This window comes from Centroberyx gerrardi, chromosome 1 (assembly GCF_048128805.1).
Source record: "Centroberyx gerrardi isolate f3 chromosome 1, fCenGer3.hap1.cur.20231027, whole genome shotgun sequence".
Lineage (NCBI taxonomy): Eukaryota > Metazoa > Chordata > Actinopteri > Beryciformes > Berycidae > Centroberyx > Centroberyx gerrardi.
In genome coordinates, this window is record NC_135997.1 from 25,390,811 (window position 1) to 25,412,765 (window position 21,955).

The following is a 21,955-nucleotide window of genomic DNA, read 5'->3' on the forward strand; positions in this document are numbered from 1 at the left end:
TGTTTCTGCACCCTGCCCCTCTCTCTCTCTCTCTCTCTCTCTGTGTGTGTCTATCTCTCTCTTTTTGCCTCGCTCTCTCACCACTCAAACACACACACACACACGCACACGCACACACACACACACACACACCCTCTTGCAGCGCCTGCCAAAGATATGGGGAATTGTAGGAGGGGAGCCACTTTTGGAAGTAGTGAAGCCCTGACAAGCTTTCATTAAATGGGCCAAATTAGAGGTTTGTACCGCCATCCCTACCCTTATCCCCCCCCACCCCCCACCCCGAAACCACCACACTCACACACACATACACACCCCGGCCCTAGCCCGAGCTCCTACCCTCCCTCCCCAACCACATCCACCTCCACCTTGTCCTCCACCGCCTCCCCAGCCTGCAGCTATCTCAGGTCTGTCAGAAGAGGGTATCTCTGGAAACATGTGAGCGAGAAACTCTTTCTGATCTGCACTTGCACATTATCACTGGGACGTGAAAATGTCTTCGGTCCGTACACCACAAGCTCGGCTAAGGCGGGGGGAAAGGGGGGGGAAAAAAGCGGAGTAAAAAAAGAGAGACGTTAGCACAAAGGTTCACAGTTGACGGCATGCAGATATGCTGACGCCTCTAATAAAATAAGGCCGGCCGGGTGTGCAGAGTTGACATTGCATATAGGTGTACAGCAGGGCATATGCATAGAGAGAGGCTCTGCTTCTGCCAGCAGCCATCACGGCCACGACAGATTAGAAATTGTGTGTGTAAGGATTCACCGCAAATAATGAGAAATGAGTTTTAAATTGTAGCTCAGGCACAGTGAAAAAAATGGGCCCTGTCAATATGTGGTGCATGCGATGCAGAGGGAGGGGGACACAGTGAGAGAGAGAGAGCGAGAGAGAGAGAGCGAGAGAGTGTGGGGATGCGAAAGTGAAAGAGAGAGAGATAGAGAGAGAGAGAGCGACAGAGAATGAGGGATCAAGGGATGACTTTGTTTTGGTTTACTGCTTATTACCATCATAATCCTTTGTCCTGTTTTCCACTCTGCAGTCCGGGCACACCTCTCGCCTCGTCTCTGCGTTAGACACTGTGATTGCCTTGTATTTAAGAAGCCTTCTGTGAGCCTCTGTTCCGACAAATGCTTTTCCAATACCAATCACAGCTGAGTGCACCTCATTTGAATCTGTGAAAGGGGTTTTGATTCCATCAGCAGAATGCTCTTCCAAGCGAGGCGCGGACCATTCAATACTGTGGCGACGTGTGAAAGCGTCAGAATATTCTCACCTAGCATATGCATACACTGAAAAAGGGCTCCGGCGAGGGGCTGCCTAGCCTTCTCAAACCGTGTTGTTCATTAATCCCCCTTTTATTCCCGACATAGGGCCTCATTAGCTCATCTCCTTTATGGCACATGGAAATTGTAAGCCGTGCTCCATGTGACTTTCAAATGTTTGGTGAAACAACCGCATTCTGCTGATCGTAAGCTTTGATGAGGAGTGAAAAAGGCAAATTGTCGATTGAGTTTTATTGTTTGATAGTGTTGTTGGTGCCCCCCGGTCGCTCTCTCTTTCTCTCTTTCTTGTGTTTGCACACACGTGTGCTTGTGTGTTTTAGTGAGAGTGAGTGTGTGCGCTACAGACCAACTGCTGATATCTCCACTGCAGCAGCTTGTTGACCTTCAAACTTATCAGTGCATATCTTTTGTCTAAGCAATTGCCAGCCTTTCGGTCTGTGAGGAGTTTGGATAATGCATCCAAATTAAAATCTTTTGTAAATCCCACTGCTTGATTGCTTGAGAGCCACTGAGAGTTGTTCAACCTTAATGGTGAAGGACTTCCTGATTCCCAAAGTCATTTTCTCTTCATTATTCAGGCATGTATTAGCACTTCTTGTTTTCCACGCAGGGATAATACCCTGCTACTAAACTGGCTCATAAAACACAGTTAGCTTAGGAGGGAAACGGGCCATCCGCATCCTCTCATCTGCCTCATTGTGTCCCTGGTGTTGTGTTCAAATCTAGGTTGGATCCTTTATGTGCATGGGTCAAATTTGATGTAAGTGCCTTCAAAACGCTTATTGCTCTCCTATTATCACCAAATATTGTTGTTGTTGTTTTTACCTCACAAAAGGTATTATTTATAAATACACCATCTAACCATGTTTTTTTGTTTGTTTTTTTCACAATTTTGCAGTCAGTACATCACATTCCTCTAACAATATATTGTACTGCATATTTTCAATTAAAAAAATACACAAATGATGAGGACTGGAAGGATATACCTAATGTGTTCTCATTACTGTTTGAAAACATATGGCCATGATTTTGTAAAACTGTAACAAAAGACTTGTCCCGCAGGGATAAAGCTATAAGATAATGTTTATGCTGTAGATTTAGGCAACAACAAGAATTATAATTATGATTAGTTTAGAGTAATGCAGCAGCAACCGCTAACTTAGAATTATGCAAGAAAAACAAACTTTGTTAAGCTTTGAGAAAAGATTTGGACAAAGGTTAGACATTTGGTGGTTAGGAAAGCTATTTTGTTATTGCCAAGTGTTTCCTTGACTACACTATACTCCAAACATAGCTCAACAAAGTATCTTTACTGTATATATGTATATGATATAATATGTCTTATTTATAACCAATATACTAAAACCAGCATGTGTACTTTCAAAAAACGTTTCTGACTTGGGAGTCAACACAATGAAAAGCCAGTGAAACAAAATGAAATGTCGGTGTACTACAATATCCGTTGACTGCATAATATTTCTGTTGTATCACACACAATTTCATGGTTGACTCTAAAGAGGATTAACACCCAATTTATATACCTTTAAAGGAAACACAGGCAGCTAATGCTGTGGCGTCTAATCCTCCCTGCACTCTGGGCATAGATGTGTTCAGTCTGCTAGTCTGACTCCAAGTGCGCTGGCTGCCCTGGATAGCTGATGACTAAAGTAGTGATTGAGGGAGTGCAAAGGCTACAGGGAAATCAAGAGTTGTTGTACCCAGCAGCTAAGAGAGGGACTTGACAGTGTCAAAGGCTTATGTACTGTGGGGCTAACAATACTAATGGCACTTCTTTTGCATTATGATAATTGCCAAGACAAAATTGCCACCTAATTTCTCCCTGTTTCTAATTATTGGGCTCTTCAATGCAAGCAGGCAGTGGGAGCAGAACATTGGCAGGCAATTAAACTCCTGCAATTATGGCTCCATTGTAAAGCGCAGCTTTACCGAGGATTTGTAGGGCAGAGAGTGATTGCTCTCCGATGCAATTAAATACAGGATAAATCTGGTGTGGACCTGTGAACGGATCTTTTCAAGTTCACTGCTGTGTTCCCTTACAGCCATTTGCCGGGCAGGGAACCTGAGCCAAAAGTGTGTGAAAGAGGTCACTTGCCAAGACAGCCTCACCTACTGAGCCATAGCCACGTGTCTGTCACCGCAGCCCCGCTGGATGCACATACGCACAACCTAACCACTCTCCCGCTCACTGTGCATCCAAAAAAACAGCCATTTGCATAGAGAGCATTTCCAGGGAAGCATGCTGGGTAGGATTAGTGCTCCTCTTCCTCTAGCGTGTCGGAGTGAGCAGTGACCCGATACGAATGTGTGCGCTATGAAGTTTAGAGCTCGGGACTGTAGGATACAGAGGAGCGTGGCCATCTGGAAACTCACTGTCAGGAGGGTGTTTATGAGAGACTGGGTGAAACGGAAAGCCACAACCTGCTTTGTCTCACTCTGTTGTACACAAGCCATTGATCCAAAGCAGTGTTTTTTAAAGACTGGCTTAGGACACAAAGGTGGAATATTAAAATTCATCAATAAATTGGTGTGAAGAAAATTCATATCTAAAGCTGCATATGGTATGTTGTCAAAGCCTCCCTAAGTCCCTGCAATGTAAGGTACGCTATAAAATAGGTGTAGATTGGTAGGTAAATAGTGTAAAACAGGGTATGTTTGTCAGATTAGGCAACACAATAACCTGAAAATCAGTCTGGGGTCACAGAAAAACACTTCTCAGATGTGGCTCTCCAGAGACAGAGAAAAAAATTAAAACCTGATTTAGAGGAACAACATCCATAGAAACAACCTGGCCTCAGTGCTGACCCCCCAAAGTGTTTGAAGTCCTCCACCTGTCCCCCAGATGTTGTTCCTACAAAGTTACCACTACAAAGTGGTGTTTAAGTCAGTCAGCGCAAGCATCCTATCTATTATTAATGGTTCTCTGGCCACTGGTATTTTTCCCTCTAGTTTTAAACATGCAGTGGTTCAACCCCATCTTAGGAAACAAGCCTGATCTCCTGAAATTTCATGAAATGAGCGTGTCTTAAAATGAAAATACGTGCTCGGTGCACAAAAAGTGAGAGAAATACATTTTCCCACCATGAAACTATTAGGTGAAACAGGCAGTAGTCTGACATTGAAATAGTGCAGTGGAAAGTTGTGGTCAGGGAGGTGATTTGCCTTCGACTCCGACAACGTGGGTTCAATTCCCAACTCATGCCAAGAAGTGTTTTACTGTGAGTATTTTTTAGTGAAAATGTTTCTTATTTAACCTTGACCAAAACCTTACCCCAACCACAACCAAATTATTTTAGTTGCCTAATAGGGTTGCCAAATTTACATCTTGGTAAAACCGGACATTGTGTGTGCATGTTCGTGCGTGCATGAATGTGCGTGTATAGAGCTCAAACCTGGGTAACCTAAATGGAATTCAGTTTTATCAGTATCATTCAGAAATAATATTATATGTTCTATGCCTGTTCATTATTACATTCCATATTGAATTCATTGATAACCTTTGGAAACAGTCAGCCTATACACTCATCCTCAGGTGGGATGCTTATCAGTGCTGTGTAGTTAAATCAAAGTTAGCACAGTAAGCACTGCCAAGAAACTAAGATTAACAAACGTTACTTAGCCAGCTAAATATAGTGAGAAAAGAAAATCACAAAAAAGAAGAAAAAATGTGTCATCAAATATGTGATTCTTCTCATGGTGATCTTATTGAACTGTAAGTGTCTTCTGCAAAGTTGTATCCAGAGCTGACATTTTCTGAATGACTTATTGGTTTGTGGAAAGGTAAAATATGTAGGCCTATGTTCCCTCAAAACACTCCAGGTACCTGATGTTACTATTTGATGTGTATGTGCCCCAGACACATATTTTGTCCATATTTGATAACAGAGTTTAAACGCACATTACAATGATCAAACAACACATTTTTGATTGACAGGTGTCAATCATGGTCATGATTTATTATTTGCGGGAGTGAGCTTATAGCCTACTCTACAAACATAGTAAACATAATTTTTCCTCCTGGCTTCTGCAGCTAGGTTACTTTGTAGGTTAATTACAGAAGTGAGAGAAAAAAAACAAAAAACTAACAATGTGGGGAAAAATCTGAGAAGTCAGAGAGAGACAGAAAGATGCTTTTTTTTTCTTTTTTTTGTCTTACCTTTTTATTGCCATCATAGGTAATAGGTCAGATGATAATGTAATCAATTCAAAACTTAGTGCTATGCACTTACACAGCCCACACAATAAAACACACACCCACATAGTGTGAAATGGTCACTTACACCTGCTCTAGTCATGAGCCAATCAAAATGCTTTTAGCTTGTAAAAACAACAAATGCCCACCCATGACAGGGAAATATTGGCAGGGCTAGAATTAGTGGAATATTATTTACTAAATGATTCTGACCCTTCTGACTGGGCCCGGACAATGCATCTGAAAACCGGACAGTCCGGTGGAAAACCAGGCATCTGTCAACCCTATTGCCTAACCTTAACCAAAGTTTTAGTTGGCTAAACCTAACGCTAACCTTAACCCTAACCTTAATCAAAGTTGTTTTACTTGCCTGAACTTAACAGTTAGCTAACCTTTTCACATGACAAACGGCATGTCCAAAGAAAATGGCATGTCCAGTTTGCGGTATTGTCACAAAATCCAATTTGTGGTGGAAGAATATAATTTTCACATTATTCGTGTCCACAACACCTAGTCTTTGTTTCTTAGTTTGTGCTCATTTAACAAAATTATATGAGACTGTGTTGTAGGAAACCTAGTCTTCACCCCTTGTCTCATGCAAACTACTGGTCCATCTCCAAACTGCCCTTTTCATCCAAGGTTTTAGAAAAAGTTGTCTCAACCCAACTGATATCCTTTATCTTTGAGAAATTCCAATCTAGTTTTAGAACACTGCATAGCACTGAGGCCGCTCTCAGGTGACCGACAACCTTCTTTTAGCAGCAGATTACAGAGAATGTTACATTTTAATTTTTTTACATCTCAGTGCAGGTTGCGATACCGTTGACCACACCAGTTTATTAGCTTGCCCAAGAAAATGGCTTGGTCTCAGAGACAAAGCTCTTCACTGGTGCGATTCCTATGTTTCCAGCAGAACATTTTCAGTCAACAGAGGCAACTCATCTTCATCCTCAGTAGACATTACATGTGGGGTCCCACAGGGTTCAGTTTTGGGCCCCAAAATACATATTATATGACATATTATTCATAAATGCAACATTAATTTTCATTATGTCAACAACACAGTTATATCTGCTTCTAAAATCTAACAACCACTCTCTCACAGATATAAAGTGCTGGATGTTCCAGAATGTTTAACCAAATCAGACATTGTCCCTGTCACCTATCCTGCTCCATTATATTGATTCACCATGAATTAGACACTGTGCTGATCTGAAGACAGTGGTAAGGAACTCCTTGCCACCAACCTTTGACAAACCTTTGGTAAGAGAGTTGTTCAATTGTGTTTCTTTTATGCCTAGCTGAAGAGTATTTCCAAAATTAAGCAATTTTTTTTTTTTTTTTGCACTTTTTGCCTTTATTGGATAGGATAGAGCCTTCAGTAATCTGGAAAAAGATCATCCATAGATTATTGCAACTCTATATTGCTGCCTGAGTCAAAAGTCGGTCTCTTGTTTCCAACTTGCACAAAATGCAGCAGCTAAGATTTTAAATGGAACAAAAAGACAAGATCACGTCACAACAATTGTAGCATCTTTACATTGGTTAGTTTCAGAATTGATTTTAAGATTTTACTGATTTCACTTTTAAGGCACAGATGAATCTGGCACAAAGCTAGATATTTTAACCCCATATGAGCAGGAACGGACTCTGAAACGCAGATTTACGTGCTGTGGACATTAATTATGTCCTCCATATTCTACATATATTCTGTCTCCATATTCCTCCACCACCAATTGAATTCTGTGACAATAACACAAATTGGATTCCATGGCAACAGCACAAATACAGCATTTTCAGATAAAGATTGGCGGTTAAGTTTAGGCAAGTAAAACAATTTTGGTTAAGGTTAACAACAACAAAGGGTTTGGTCATGGTTAAATAAGAAAAACTTTAGCTCAAAATTTTAATTTCCTTCATAGAAGCTGGTAATTAAACCCCGGTCGCCTGCACTGAAGGCAAATGCATTCACCACCCCGACCAAAAGTCCCTTACTTTCCACTGCGCTACTTCAATATGAAACTACTTCCTGTTCGTGCCTATTTCACGTAACCGTTTGATGCTGGGAACACGTAATGTAGATGAACAAGACTAGGTTGACCTAGTGCAAGCCGGGCCATTGATGTCTCGCCTCCTCTTGGCTTTCGCACCCTAGTATAATACGTGTTCTGTACTGTATAAGTGGCACTTTGTAAAATTTTAAAGACCCATTCACATCTAAAATGATAACTATAAAGATAACCATAGCCTAACTATAACAAGATTTAAATCGTTCTAAGTAAACAGAATGTTTGTGTTCACACGACAGCTATAACTATAAAAAGATCCAAAACGACAACTATAACTATATTGTTGGTTCCATCTCAGAGCGATTTTTTTGGATGTAGAGACAACGATAAAACATTTTCAACCAATCAAAATAAAGTTCTACAAAGGAAGGGGTGGGAGAATTTGGTAGTTCACTGCAGTGATGCCATTGCTTGCTGAGGAACTGATTACATAAGTCCAGAGGAACCCAGCGCTATTTGACAAAGACCACCGCCTCTAAAAATGTTGAAAAGAAACGTGACATACCGGTCGGGATCGGAAGAGCTCTTGGGATTAGTGTGTTAAGGCTGTTTACTGACTTGGATATACTCGCTAACTAGAGTATTTGCTAGTTATCTTGCTAACTAACAAAATAGCATCATGTCTTGGCCGACCTGATCTGCCGAGGGCAAATGCGTTATTGTCCTATCTTTTTAATGTCTATGACAGGAAGGTAACAAGTAGCCAATTGAAAAACCACTTAGGCACGGTAGTTACAGGTGTTTCTCTCAACATGGAGACTAGCCTCTTTGATCCTCAGTAGATGTGGTGTTCAGAGTCACCTACTGGTAAAGAAATGAACAGCTTCACTTGGTGACTACCACTAGCTCTCATATAAACAAAGTACAATGTCATGAACGCGCCGAAAAAGAGCATTATTGATTCTGCCAGCTCCCCTCTATTTTGCTGCAATTCATGAACCCAAATCCTTCGGCTATGTCGTTATTTACTTTCGAGAGCGAGTAAAAAAAGAGCACATTGGTAAAGTAATCATGCTCCATTTTTTCTCTGAATATTCGGCGCCGACGATATCGTTGTAGCGTGAATGCTTGAGCAACAGTGTATCGTCATAGTTTGTAGTTATCTTTATAGTTGTCGCTCTAGGTGTGGATGGGCCTTAATAGTGCAAACAACGCGATATCACGTACACCACCAGGACTGTGTAGGTCTTGGCGCCACTTCTCACGCAACTTTCAACAATGGGTCAGTCAGTTAGCTACTTTCACTCTTCTAGGCTGGTCCCATGGGCCCGGCAAAAACAAGAAGAAACTGGGCCTTTGCCATCAGGGCTCCTACACTTTGAACGGTGAGGACCTTAGGCATGCTAGAAATCTGTATCATCTATTAAATAACTCTTTTAAACTCTTCTTATATACTTGCTTTTATGAAATTACCTTTAATTCATTGGTTTTGTTCCCTTCTGTGGCTCTCTTATTTTATATTTCTTTCCTTGCTTTTATTGCTTTTTCTGTTTTTAGTTGTTTGTGAAGCGCTTTGTAACTGTGTTATATAAATAAGGATTATGATACTATTATTATTAGCCCACCTCTGTATCTTGATATATTGCTGTTGGTGACCCCCAATAGCGTGAGAACTGATGCTGGGTTGTTACTATTATTGAGCCCCATAAAATCAGGTCTGAGGCTGGGTTTTTGCTATAGAGCAGTGACTCTCAGGTTGTGTGTCTGGGCTTTGTCGGTAGGATCCTAACCCGTATCATCTGTACTATTTTATTCAATGTGCACCTTAACATTATCAGGGTTAGGGGTTTGATTTCTACTGGGGCCACCCATGCAAAAAAAGAATGCACTTTGGATAAAACCATCAACCACATGACTGTTAGTCATCATGAACGTCTAAACTGTTCCCTTGATGTTGATGCTCACCGTTCAGACATGCTGTTCTCCTGTTGCCATGACACACCCGTTATTGGTTCATCTGCAAAAAATACATTTTGAGCAGCAGTACTTTGCCAAACGGAGGCTGCGGTATTAGCGAGTAATTGCTCTGAGCATTTTGTTTTGTTTTTTTTTGTTGTTTTTTCCATTTGTTTCAACATGGCCAATTAATTATTGATATAATTGATCAAAATTTCCCCATAAAGTCCATTAACATTTGCCTGAGGCTGGACCAAACAGCAGCACTGCACACAGCACCTATTATCAACCACTGCTGACAATTTAAGTTAGAGACGGCGGAGTTAATCAAACTGAGTCCACAAATACACCTCAAAGCATCAAACAACTGGGCTTAAATCATCCCCTCTGCACTTCAAATGTCAAACAAAAAATGCCATTGTTGTACAGTGTTTAGGTGGTATTTATTTATTTTTTTAAAGCAAAAAGAAAACACTAGTTAGGTGTGATAGCTTTGTAAAGTTACCAAATGAAACTTCTTTGCGCCCCAAGCTTGTTCAGTTCATGAAGCAGAAGACATCACTTTCATTGACAGGCCTCATAAATCAAGAGTTGCCATGTCTGTTTTTTCTACCATATGCTTCCATTCTAATTCTTGCTTTCCTCTGAGTGCAGCAACTTTTGGTGGCACTGCACATATCCCCTCCTCTCCTGTCCCCTACCTCTCCTGTGTTTATACTTTTTGCTCTTTTACGCCCTTGCCTCCTTTCTCTCATGTTCCACTTTCACTATCCCCTTCAATGAAAGTTTCCTGCCGCTGTGTGAGACACATCTGCATTGCAGTGCCGAGAGGAAAGCAGCGGCTGGAGGAGAGGAGATTTGAGAAAGCGACAGAGAAAGAGAAACAGCAGAAGGAAGTCTGACCTGTCGTTTAGCAAAATAATAGAGGCATGAGTGACAGGAAAGCATCACTGCGTGCATCATTCGGCATATTACACCCCCCTGCTTTTTTTTGCCTTTGACACATAAACACGCCCATTTAAACGTCCAAAAATCTAATACAAACACAACCATTTGCACCTCAAAGTGCTGTCACAGGGAAATCACAGAGAGGGTCATCCACCCCCACCTCCCTCCGAGCCTCTGAGCCTCCCTGTTATTAATGGCGTCATCATTTTTTCTCTGCTCACTCTATTTCCCTTCTGATGGCGGGGCCTGCTTCATCGTGTTCTGCCATGTTTCTGTAATTGCTCCAACAGCCTGCCTTATGCTGAGCATATACGTTTTTGTGTGTGTGTGTGTGCGTATGAAGTGCGTGTGTGTGCGTGTCTGTATGCGTGTATATGTGTGTGTTTGTGTGTGTGTGTGTTGCTCTGTCCCCCCACCAGGGCCGGCTGGGAGTTTGTGGGGCAGAACTGCCAAGCCGCGGGCGAGCTCCACACGGAGTGAAATGACAGCCTCCAGGCCACCATTGGTTGATGACCGTGAAACTCTTGCGGTTAACGTAAAGCGAGCGACCGGCTGTCACAGTGAGGAACCGGGCTTGTGTGCAGCTCTGCCAACAGCACAACAAGCCCCTCTCCAACTAGACTCCGCAGTGCTGCAACAAACAACAAAGGGGCAGCCTTACAATTCATAACAACACCAGCTAAGCTATCTGAAGTACATAGAGAGAGGCACAAGACACACAACCACCACCATTTGTCACAGTCTTTCGGAATAAATGGTTTTCTTTGCTTAAATGCTGGTGGGCAGGAGTAAAAGCTGAGGGAGGCTGTTGAATGAAGACAGGGAGGCGAGCGTACAGGAGAGAATGCCTGGACTGTCACACATGTCAGCCAAGGTCAGATAAAGTGAGGGGTAAGTGCTTAGAGAGGTGCGGGAGCAGAGGCCAGCTCTGTGGAGGAGGTGTGAAGGGGCGAGTGTGAGCACCGCTGTGCCTCTACCCATCATTAAACACAGCCATTTAAAGGAAAAAAAGCTCCACTCAAAAAGGTCAATACACGGCACTTCTGCAAAGCCCTGACGGTTTTATTTAGCCACCAGGAGAATACATTTGTGTTCGACGGAGACGCGAATGTAGATGTGTTTGAAGACACTTTCTCAGAACAACACATTTTTATTCAGACGCCGAATTGCTAAATCTATTATTTTCCTGCGAGTGGACAGCTTTTTAAAGTTAAATTGAGGAGCAAATTATGTGCCGAAATCATGCTGTAAAGAGGGACGATTATAGACTCACGTTTATCATCAATTTTAACCTCCCTGTACTTAAATCAGACTCCTTTTTACCCCCTGCCCTCTCTCCTCTCTCGCTTCCTCTTACTCTCTCTCTGAACGCACACACACACACATGCACGCACGCACACACACAAACACAGTTTATTATGCAGTAACATCACCAGATCCCCTTAGGCAGCTGTGCATCTCTGTATGACTGATGAGGGTAATTTCTCCCAAACAACAGAATGATCACTTTGGTGGTGAGCGCTCCAGACCCTCCCTCCCCCCCGTCTTCCCTCTCTCCTATCTTCTTTTTAGCAAAAAAAAAAAAAAAGAAAAGAAAAAAGCAGTGTGAAAGAAGAAAAAAAGACACATTTGTTACTATGTCTCCTGCAGTGGCTGGAATGGTTTCTTGAGATAAATAGCTCTCCCGTCTCATACATACGAATTACAAAAAAAAAAAAAGAAATGGAGGTGAGAACATCTTAATCAATCAGTATTGGCACTTTCTGTCTTATCCATTGATTCTTCATTGACTCCATCTCACTCAAACTCTGGTAATAAAAGACACATTCAATTCCAGCGTTTCCACTGTGCCAGTTGGAGGCAGGGGGGAAATGGGCTTTCCTTATTTTTCCTTGATTACCATAGGGATCCAATATAATACACATGCCACTGTGAATTAGCCTCACAGTAAGGACTGGACCCAGCTACAGTGAGTTTTTTATTCTCTGTGTACTACTGTGTGCACCATGGGATATAGTGAGCAGAGAGTAGTTAGGACTTGTCTGCCTCTCTCTCTTGGCCTCATAGGTTCAGCCTCAGTGGGCTGTCTTTACCTATTCTCCCATCTGTCAGTCACACACAAAAACAAATCCACCTGTCGGCCAGGAGACTGGGCTGAACGGGACGATGCTACAGCTGTCTGGGCCCGACTCAGTGCAGAAGTGAGTGAGCCAGCGCCCTCCACTGGTGATGGAAAGCCCATTAAGATGCTTATTACCCCACCTGTCAGCCCTACCTCCTCACCTGCGCAAAAACGCCAGCGAGCTAATGAAGACAGTCACGCCATTACAACAGCACCTTGAACCTGGAAGTCATGGCTCTATGCTTTTTGTGGTCCTTGTGTCCTTGATCATGAGGGCTCTCCAACCTTGTAACAATATAACAATCCAAGCGTAAGAGACAGGCATTCTCACCGCGGCACTTGATTGCCTCAACAATGAAGCTTTTAACGCCGCATTATGTAAATTGTAATGGTCGCAAACATCTAATAGGATAAAGGCTAAGTACAGTGCAATTTAATGGCGCTGACTTTCAGCAGCTTTTTGAAGGATGTTTTCAATTATAACAGAGCTAATTTAATTCATTGTTTCGCAGCTGAAAATGCATTTTTAAAGGTTGACTGAGTCTCTATTTCAGAACTCAGGTTTAATCAGTCATGTACATTGAACACATGCACTGGAACGTCCTCTAAAGAGATTGACAAAGTTGCCGGGGATCTGCGCTCAGGCTCTTAAAGGGACATGCCGGCCCTCCCCTCCCCTTTTTCCTGGGATGGCAGGCTTCAGTTGTGGCGGGAGGGCGTTCAACAGAAAGATGAAAGACCTGCGCCTTTAAGAGGGCTGTCTCCCCTTTCCCTCATGCTCCCCCTCAACCATACAGACACTCCTCCTGTGAGCATTTGTGAGGCAGCTCCTGTCCCTTACGTCTCTTTGTGGGGAACAGAGCAGACTTCCCAGAGCATCACTGGAGACGACACAGAGCTCCAGGGAGGACGCCCCGGGTTCAGACCTGCAGACAACCCTGGCCTTGCCTACAGAGGAGCCTGAAAGGAGCAGAAGGAGAGGGGGCGCAGACCTCCCCAAGCTGGAGTACCTGATCCAGAGGTCCAAAACAGAGGGTGGAACTTAGCAACTGGACCAAAGAGGTCAGATAAGAGTTGAGGACGGCATGGATCGGCAGATTAAAATCAGCGACGCTGGACCGGAACCCTAAGAAAAAGGTGGAGTCTTGTTTGCGATTTTAGTTTCTCTTTTGAGAAAGTTTTGTTGAAGAAGAATCAGCAAAGTACTCCATATCTTTTTATATATTAAAGATAAAAGCACCATATGAAATACAATTGCAGGAAAGAGGATAATTTAGCTGAGTTTATTTTTTATCCGTCTCCAGAGAACTTTCCAAATAGTCATTTGCGATATGAAATTGAGATGCTCTTTAAAGAACATCTTGAATGGTCCCGACAGTGCTCTTAATTCACCAGCCAGGCGTTTATCTTATTTCTCCAGCTCTTTCTGAGAGGCAGCATTAAAGACTCCATTGATAGTGCTCTCGGGGAGCGGGTAATATTTCTTATATGAAGTCTTGAAACTTTGCAGCTGTTGACTGGAGGGAGAGAAAAGTGTCGCAGAAATAAGAAAATTATGCTGAGCTGCTTTCCATGTGGGAAGAGTGTGTGACTGGACTGACATTACAGTGGAGCATTGAGGAGAGGAAATATGTTCACGGGGTGTGGAGTGGTCAGTGGCCAGAGCCATTACCTGACCAGAGATGCTGTCAGGCCCCATCCTGGGCTGGAGGTGAACAGACAGATCCAAATGGACGATGGAGTAACCCCAGGGACCTGCCCTGCCTACCAGGGTCAAACTTATAGCAATGCGGGGCAGCCATCAGTTGTCAACACCGTGTCCAGCCACCCAAAGCCAGTCCCACTACCAGCGCCTCCCCCTGCACTCAAACTAGGGCAGGGGGGGTTCAAGAAGGTCTGCCGAACTGAGGAGGACAGCCCCTGCCCCTTCCCAGGACTGGCCTCTGGTGTGCTGGAGATGCGCGTGAAGGAGGGCAGTAAGATCCGCAACTTAATGGGCTTTGCCATGGCGCGCATGCAGGGAGAGAAAGGCGTCAGCGGGGGAGGTGTGAGCGGCGGTGGGCTCAGGCAGGTCGTCTTCACCGGGTCGGGTCGCGCTGTCACTAAGACCATCACCTGTGCTGAGATCATGAAACGCAAAGTGGGCTCTCTGCACCAGCTGACCAAACTGCGGTACAAGGGGGTGAAGGAGGTGTGGGAGAGTCACGAAGGGGGGACGTCGGAGATGACGGTGCACAGGACCGTGCCCTCCATCAGCATCCTTCTTTCCAAAGACCCCCTGGACCCCCAGGAACCAGGCTACCAGCCTCCGGAGACCCTCAGTGCATTGTGGGAGGAAAGGGAGGGTGTGGATGCCTCGCAAACGGCATGCAAGAGACCCCTTGGTCCGTTGCCATACAGCGGTTTCCCTGACTGTAAGAGAGTGTGTTTGGGGGAGGGAGGCTCAGTCCTCCCCCCTCGCTGACTGGCTGAACTGGGGTCAAACAGTGGAGAGGAATGAATCAGAGGAGTTCATTTGGCACTGCCCTCCACTCAAGCACAGTGCTGAGACAATCAGAACACTCACTCAGACAGAACAGTGCTTTCTGAGAAGAACCGAGTACCAATTCCAGCCTCCAGAGGTCAGTTTGACTGGGACCTAAAAGCTTGCCTCTGTACATACAGCATTTATGGGATGTGTTTCACGGCACGTCCGACATGGTCTCTCACGTCCACAAAACTGTGATGATGCGTGTCGTGCTATAAAATCTTTAACAGATTCACATCCCATTTCACATCGACAAAAGAATAAGCCATGAATTGCACAGGTTCCTGCTTGCAGTAAACTATCTATAGCCTGTGGACAAAATCATTTATCAGCATCATACCACTATCATCTCTATTCCTCCATGCTCTCTACTGTAACCTTTAAAAATACACAAGGTAGGCCCAAGAACGTAAAAGAATATATAAACAGCTTAAAGCCATTGATGATATGACAAATGCAAAACATACCAATTTTATTTGTTTGATTATGAACTATCACGAAAAATAAAGTTAAATAAAAAATGTTTCCAATGGAAAGTTTGCTTTGTATTTTGTCTTTCTAACTCGCACGTCATCGAATTTGCTAAGCTCCGATTGAATAGAAAATCACAGTGGGCTGATCTTTTGATAAGAGTAACAGCAGTGAAATTTGTCTGTAGAAAAAGCTGATTTAATGACATAGCTGTTGATAAGACACAGCTCCTAAACCAACCCAGCCTGACAGAAATGCCTAGGGCAGAAATACAGGCACAGATTATCATTAAGATAACAACACAACATCACACAACACAGTGGAGAAAAGGATTAAAACTAGGCTTGACAGAGCTCCACACTACTGTGTTCCTGCAAAATATGAAACCAAGGCAACACGCTACACTCCCTCCCTTCTCTGCCTATAGGCCTATCCGCCCACCATATCTATTGTATAGTAGAGTCTACCTCTTCTACTATATTCTACCAATTCTCAAGAGAGATAATACGCTGAACAACCAGGTCTAAAAAGAGACAAGTTTTCACTGTAACACTATGTACTTGTAGCTTGACAGACAACAAAATTGGAATGGTTGCAGACATTCTCCAGTTGACGTTTTTATGCATTGCCTGCCTGCATTTTCACACCTTTTAGATACCATTTTAGTTGCAAAAAAGGTATCTTTCAGTAAACGCTGAAGCTGAACTAGCTGCTGTAAACATGTAGGCTATGGCAATTGGATCAAAATTCAACTCCAGGCAGAATGTAAAGTAGAAAAACATCTGAGAAGCGTCCATATCAAATTTTATGGATTAAAGATTTCTACATACATTTCTTTGAAGGTTGTCCTAAACAAAAAAACGGACAAATAGAAATCATTCACCAGAGAATTATTTTATCCAAGAGAGTCTAAGAACTTTTTTTTCCACTTAATCAACCATGTCTTCTGGGGATAATAACCTTTCACAAGTGGAATCTTGTCTGGAGCCTTTGCTGTTGATCTTAATGAAAATCTGCAAAGGCAGTAGTCAGGCTAATAAAGTAAATTAATCAAAGCGACTCAGAACTGCGGAAACAACTCTGTAACAAGTTAAAACAGAGGGAAAAAGAGAGTCCACTCCTATAGCATCTGTGTCCGACTTCATCTTTTAAAGCAAAACAAATCTGAATATGCCATATAGCGGTCGGCCAGCACTTCAACAGTCTATGGCGGACACAGCGATTAACCTCCCTCTCGATCCCATTAAATGAATCAGAGCAAAGCAGAGGACCCAAGGTTGAATAAGAAATGCTGCGACTGCAATACACCCCGTATGTAGCAAACTGTGTGTCCTCGAGACTGCTGGAAGGTTATCACTTCAGGTCGTTGTTATCACAGAGTTAACAGCTTTCACCCAAGAGCCTGTGGGACAGTCAGTCGGCGATGCAGGTCACATAGATAGCGCCGCTATAAGTAAATTTCAAATCGACCTGAATCCGTTATCAAGCATTAAGAATTCTGGGCCAAGTGTAAAATGCAGAGAGGGTAATTAGGGATAACGGCATAGCGTACCTGAGTGAGAGAACAGATAAAACACAGTGACAAAAGCATTATCCCGGAGCTAAATCCAATGTGGCTGGTACGAAATGGCATGGTGGAGGAGTCAACAAAGTATATTATGAGAGTGTGGACAAGGTTATTCACGAGCTGAGAGTCTATTTTGCCAATAATGTTTGTTTTCAAAGACGCAATCAAGGTGGATTTGGAGGAAATACAGGCCTGGGCCTAAAATGCAACATTTCTGTCTCATCAACCAGGCACTCTGTGCACACATTTAGTTACACTGACAGTACAAAATATTAGGAACACTTGCTCTTTCTATGAAATAGACTAACCAAGGGAATCTGAGTAAAAGCTATGATCCGTGACTCATTCCACTAATAAAATCCTCTTCAATCTTGAAGGGGAGATGTAGGTCAAAGGAGGGTGACACATTAAAGAAGGAGTTTTAAGCCTTGAGACAACTGAGACATGGATTGTGGATAAGGGGGTACAACTCAATATTAGACTTAAGCCCCTCAATATTAGGGGCTTGTGATGTTTTGTCCATTGGGTGCACATAATAATAGAAAAGAATAAAATTATTTTATTAAAGAATAAGTTTCTTCTTTTAGTGGTAACTGTTAATGCAGCAGCTTTTCAAATAGGCTACATCTGTAATGGATGATTTTAGTTAATAGCAACCTGGAAACAGAAAGAGTGATTTGATATTGCAGTTTTTAATGATATTTAATTATATCATCATTATGGAAATGCAGAGAAATATATTGCTAAATATAATGCTATTCAGGAACAAGTTGTTGATTCAATGCTGTAGCGATGATATCATTAAATAGTTATTAAACAGTAAGTTAGGGACAAGATTGTGTAAAGAATGACCGATTTTAGTTATCTTTTATAAGGGACACTACTCTAACCTCATGTTTACCAAAGCCAATAACTGCATGCACTGAATGTGAATAAATTCATTTTGAACTTAACGTAATGAAAGTGTTGGCACTCTATTTTTTCCCTCCTCTGCCGCTGCAGCAGATGAGAGTGAGGTCTCTGGGATGGCGTGGGAGTTCGCTATCTCCCAGCCTCCAGATGGCTCCGTCTTCTCTTATCTAGAAGAATGGGCGCTGCCTCCATTTTTCAACTCCGCTTATCTGGGAATCCTTTAAATTGAATATTTACTGGGCCTATGTTTTCTGCCCGCGCTAGCCCTCTGAAGTCGCCATTCCTCTTGCTTGGCGAGACAGGCCAAAAGGTTTTCTCACTCGCACACTCTCTCTGTCTGCCTTGTCAAGTAATGGGACAGTGATTGATTATGTGATTGCCAGGAGAGAATGGAAGGTTAAGCAGTTAAGCAGGGAGCAGTGGAGACATATTAATGAATGGCCAGAGAGGGAATATGTTCAACAATAGAGAAATGTACATTCCCCAAAAATGACAGCGGGCAGACCTCCATTTTATGTCAGGAGTAAAATAGATTAAATTAATCACTTTCCCAACACTCCATTGTTTCCCTCACAGTCTACACTAGAGGTTAAGAGAACACTCAAGCAGCCATTGAAAACATCTTATTGCAATACGACTGGCTGGGGTCTATCTGCGTAAACAAGCCGTGCCACAGCTACTCCCTGGTAAGTGTCTGGAAATGTCTTTTCAAAACCATTTTGTGAAATGCCTCCATGTTGGATTAATCAGCGCAGCTGAGGATGTAATTGCTGTGCTGAAGTCAAAGCTGTAAGTGCAGATAATGAACACTGACTGCAGGGCTGCCAGAATCCAGGGCAAAAGAAATGAGAAGTTCAGAGACCAATATGTCTTCGGCATTCTATGAAAAGGCCTGACATAAAATGAGGGCACACTGTATATACACAAAAATAAATACAATTTAAAAAAAACCCATCACTTATGACTCTGTGACTATTAACATGGACATTTTTACAGCGTATGACAGCTGAACTGTGTTAAAAATTAAAAACAAAATTTGGCAAAATGACATTTAATGATTTTCTCAAGCTCTTTAAATTATTTATGCATTTATTTGTGTATTGACGTTCATGTATGCATGTATGTATGCATCTATCTATCTTTCTGTCTACGTATCTAGCTGTTTTATTTCTTTCTCTTACATGAGGGATAAGTCTGCAAAGGTAAACTTAAAGACCAATGAGGATTTGTTCTGACTGTTGCTGCCCTCTGCTGGAGAAGAAAGTTCAAAGGCAACTGCAGAAGAAGACTGAGGTCCTTGTTCAATGGCATATTTGAAGAAATGTTCCACCAAATGCACTAGAGGCTCTGCACAATAAAGCCAAATGTTCGCAGAATAGACTACCATTGTCAAAGATACTAATTGTTCCATCTGTAATAATGTTTTAGAATTATAACACGGCATTTGCAACAAAAAATGGGAGCTGTGGGCCATCCTATTTTCTGGATCGTTAGTGCCAATCCCCAAGCCCGATTGCTGAAAATGTGCTTTCTCTCCTATTTTAATCTCAATGAGTGCACGGCCTGCATTCTACACTTGTTGTTTCCCTTGAACATCATTTCCCTCCCTCTCACAGTAATGACAGGACTTCAGACTCTATTAGCGTAAAGAATTTGATCCGCAAAAGGGAAGTTCCCCCATACTATAAATATATGTACGCACTCATGGTAATGTGGGCCACTTTGGAGAAAAGTGTCCACTAAATGTGTTGATGTGAAAACAGGCGAGGCTACGCACAGTGATGGAGATTTGTGAAGGAAAGTGGGAATGGAAAGGGACACACACACGCTGCTGAAGTCATTTCTGCACCAGCAAAGGTTAGCTTTGTTCTGTTTCAATAATGTCCAGTAAAAGGTGGAGTGGAAGTTTGGAGCATAAGGCAAAAAAAGCAAGAAGATAGCATAATGATGAGCTGGAAATAAGGTAATAAACAGAGATTTTTCAGCTCACTTTTTAATGCGCGGGAAGCAAACCAATGTGTCCACATCCTTGAACAAGATGCTGACTAGCCACTTTTGTCTGCCCCTGCACTCTGACCTCCTCTGGCGAAATGTGTGCATGTATGGTGGAAAAAAAAACAATTCCACTGTGTGTAACATTGCGATTGAACCGCTATAAATTATGAATTGTGTTAATTCTAAGTGGGCAAACCATGCCAAGTTGCATTTGTCATGCTCTCAGGTCGCTTAATGACAGTCTACTCATACATTGTTATGCTGACAGAGGGATGAGCAACTGCTGCCTCTAGGGGTTTAACTGTAATCAATGTGATTATTATAAAGAAGGTGCAGTGTTTGGATTGTATTTCACCCTTGAAACAGCAAAGGAGTGAACATACAAGCTCTCGTATATTTTTTCTTTTTTTTTAACATTTTAACATTTTCTTTTCTGGACATTTCTTTGTTAGTGTGACGACTGCTGTCTATTGTCGGTCTATTCTTTGTTTTGTTGTATTTAAGACATTAATATTGCGTAATAGCAAACTCAGCTGCACAATGTATACCCATAATCATGGAAACACACTTGCTGGTAGTATGGATTTTATTACCAAAACTGTGTAGTGACTAAATAGTTTTCTTCCAAGTAGAATTCATTTAAAATAAAAGTTCACCACAAGAGTTGGCCTAGCAACCTAGTTTGAAACATTTCTTTTAAACATCAGATTGCTTAGTTGAAACTGATGCCACAGCCATCACTATTCCAGAGAGTAGTGACGCATTTTGATACCACCAATACAATGTTCGGGGTCAGTTCATTTACATCTCAATCAATTCAGCATTTAAATTAAAAAAGCAATTCATTAACTTCTGAGATGATATTCTGAGTAAGAGCTTTTTTTTTCATTCTGACTTGTAATACTACAATTATCCAAAAGGTACCTCTCCATAAAGAATAAAAAAAAATACTTGATTAAAAATAACAATTTAAATTACTCATGGTTAAAGCATCTGATGCCAGTGGGTATGGTGGCATTTCTTAATTGAGTCGTCCTTGTTTGTATTAGGGCCAGTTCAGTTATCTGCACGCTTTTTCATTAAGGTTTAGATTAGAAAAATTGCCTACTTTTAATTGTATTCTTATCTTTATTTAGAAAATCCATTTTCTGAATTGGTTGAACTGAAAGTGACTTGACCCCTGCACCCATAGTGTCCACCACATTATTTACCACAAATACAGCTAACTAACATGGAGACTTTAGGCACACACTCCCTCGTCCGACTGTAAGTAGCTCTGGTTTAACAGGAGGGATTTCTATCTCTTGTAATGCCAGTCATATTCCACACCAAGGTTTACAATACGACTAAATGGTTTGGTTAATTTGAATTCAAACAGTGTCAGCTGGGGGTCCACTCCGCTCAGTGGGAGGAGTGGTAGAGTAATATCAACAGACTTGTGATTGCTCCATTGAAGCGGTAGGGTGCTCCAATCAGAACAGAATCACTCTCCTCATTACGGACTACAAGGCCAAATCTCAGTGGGTGGACCACGGAATCAGGCCTTGCATCTTTCCAGTGAAATTAATTGAAATTCATTTGTGGCACCCTGATGCTCCCCATCAACATCAGACTCATTCAGTTGCACCATCCAGCCTCTGCATTTCCAGATTCAGCCCGAATGCATTTCCAATTTTGAACTCTGTGATTGTAATTCAGCCCAAATTGTCAGCTGCAGCTCAGTGTATCAAATGTCTGCGTCTTTCCCTTTTTTTCAGGAAAGATTCTTGTTAAGGCAAAGCTAGATATAGATAGATAGAAAGATGATATGGCACTCTTATTGTTGTCTCTTTAGCTCAGTGAAGACACCAGAGAGAAACACCGCTCTTCTGGAGCCTGTAGCTCAATAAAGACATCACACCCAACCATTGCTCTGGTGGAGTTCACCTGCTCTTTTGAAGCAGAGATAGGAGAACTCA

The 21,955-nt window shown here is 42.3% G+C and overlaps 1 protein-coding gene across 1 annotated transcript; it reads left to right on the plus strand.

Moving 5' to 3' along the window:
* The first annotated feature begins 14,121 nt into the window (after positions 1 to 14,121).
* On the plus strand, positions 14,122 to 15,434 carry LOC139907849 (DNA/RNA-binding protein ALBA1-like). The gene has a single exon (XM_071894353.2). The coding sequence runs from the start codon at positions 14,156 to 14,158 to the stop codon at positions 14,987 to 14,989; it is 834 nt and encodes a 277-aa protein (XP_071750454.2). The 5' UTR covers positions 14,122 to 14,155; the 3' UTR covers positions 14,990 to 15,434.
* The last annotated feature ends 6,521 nt before the right edge of the window (positions 15,435 to 21,955 follow it).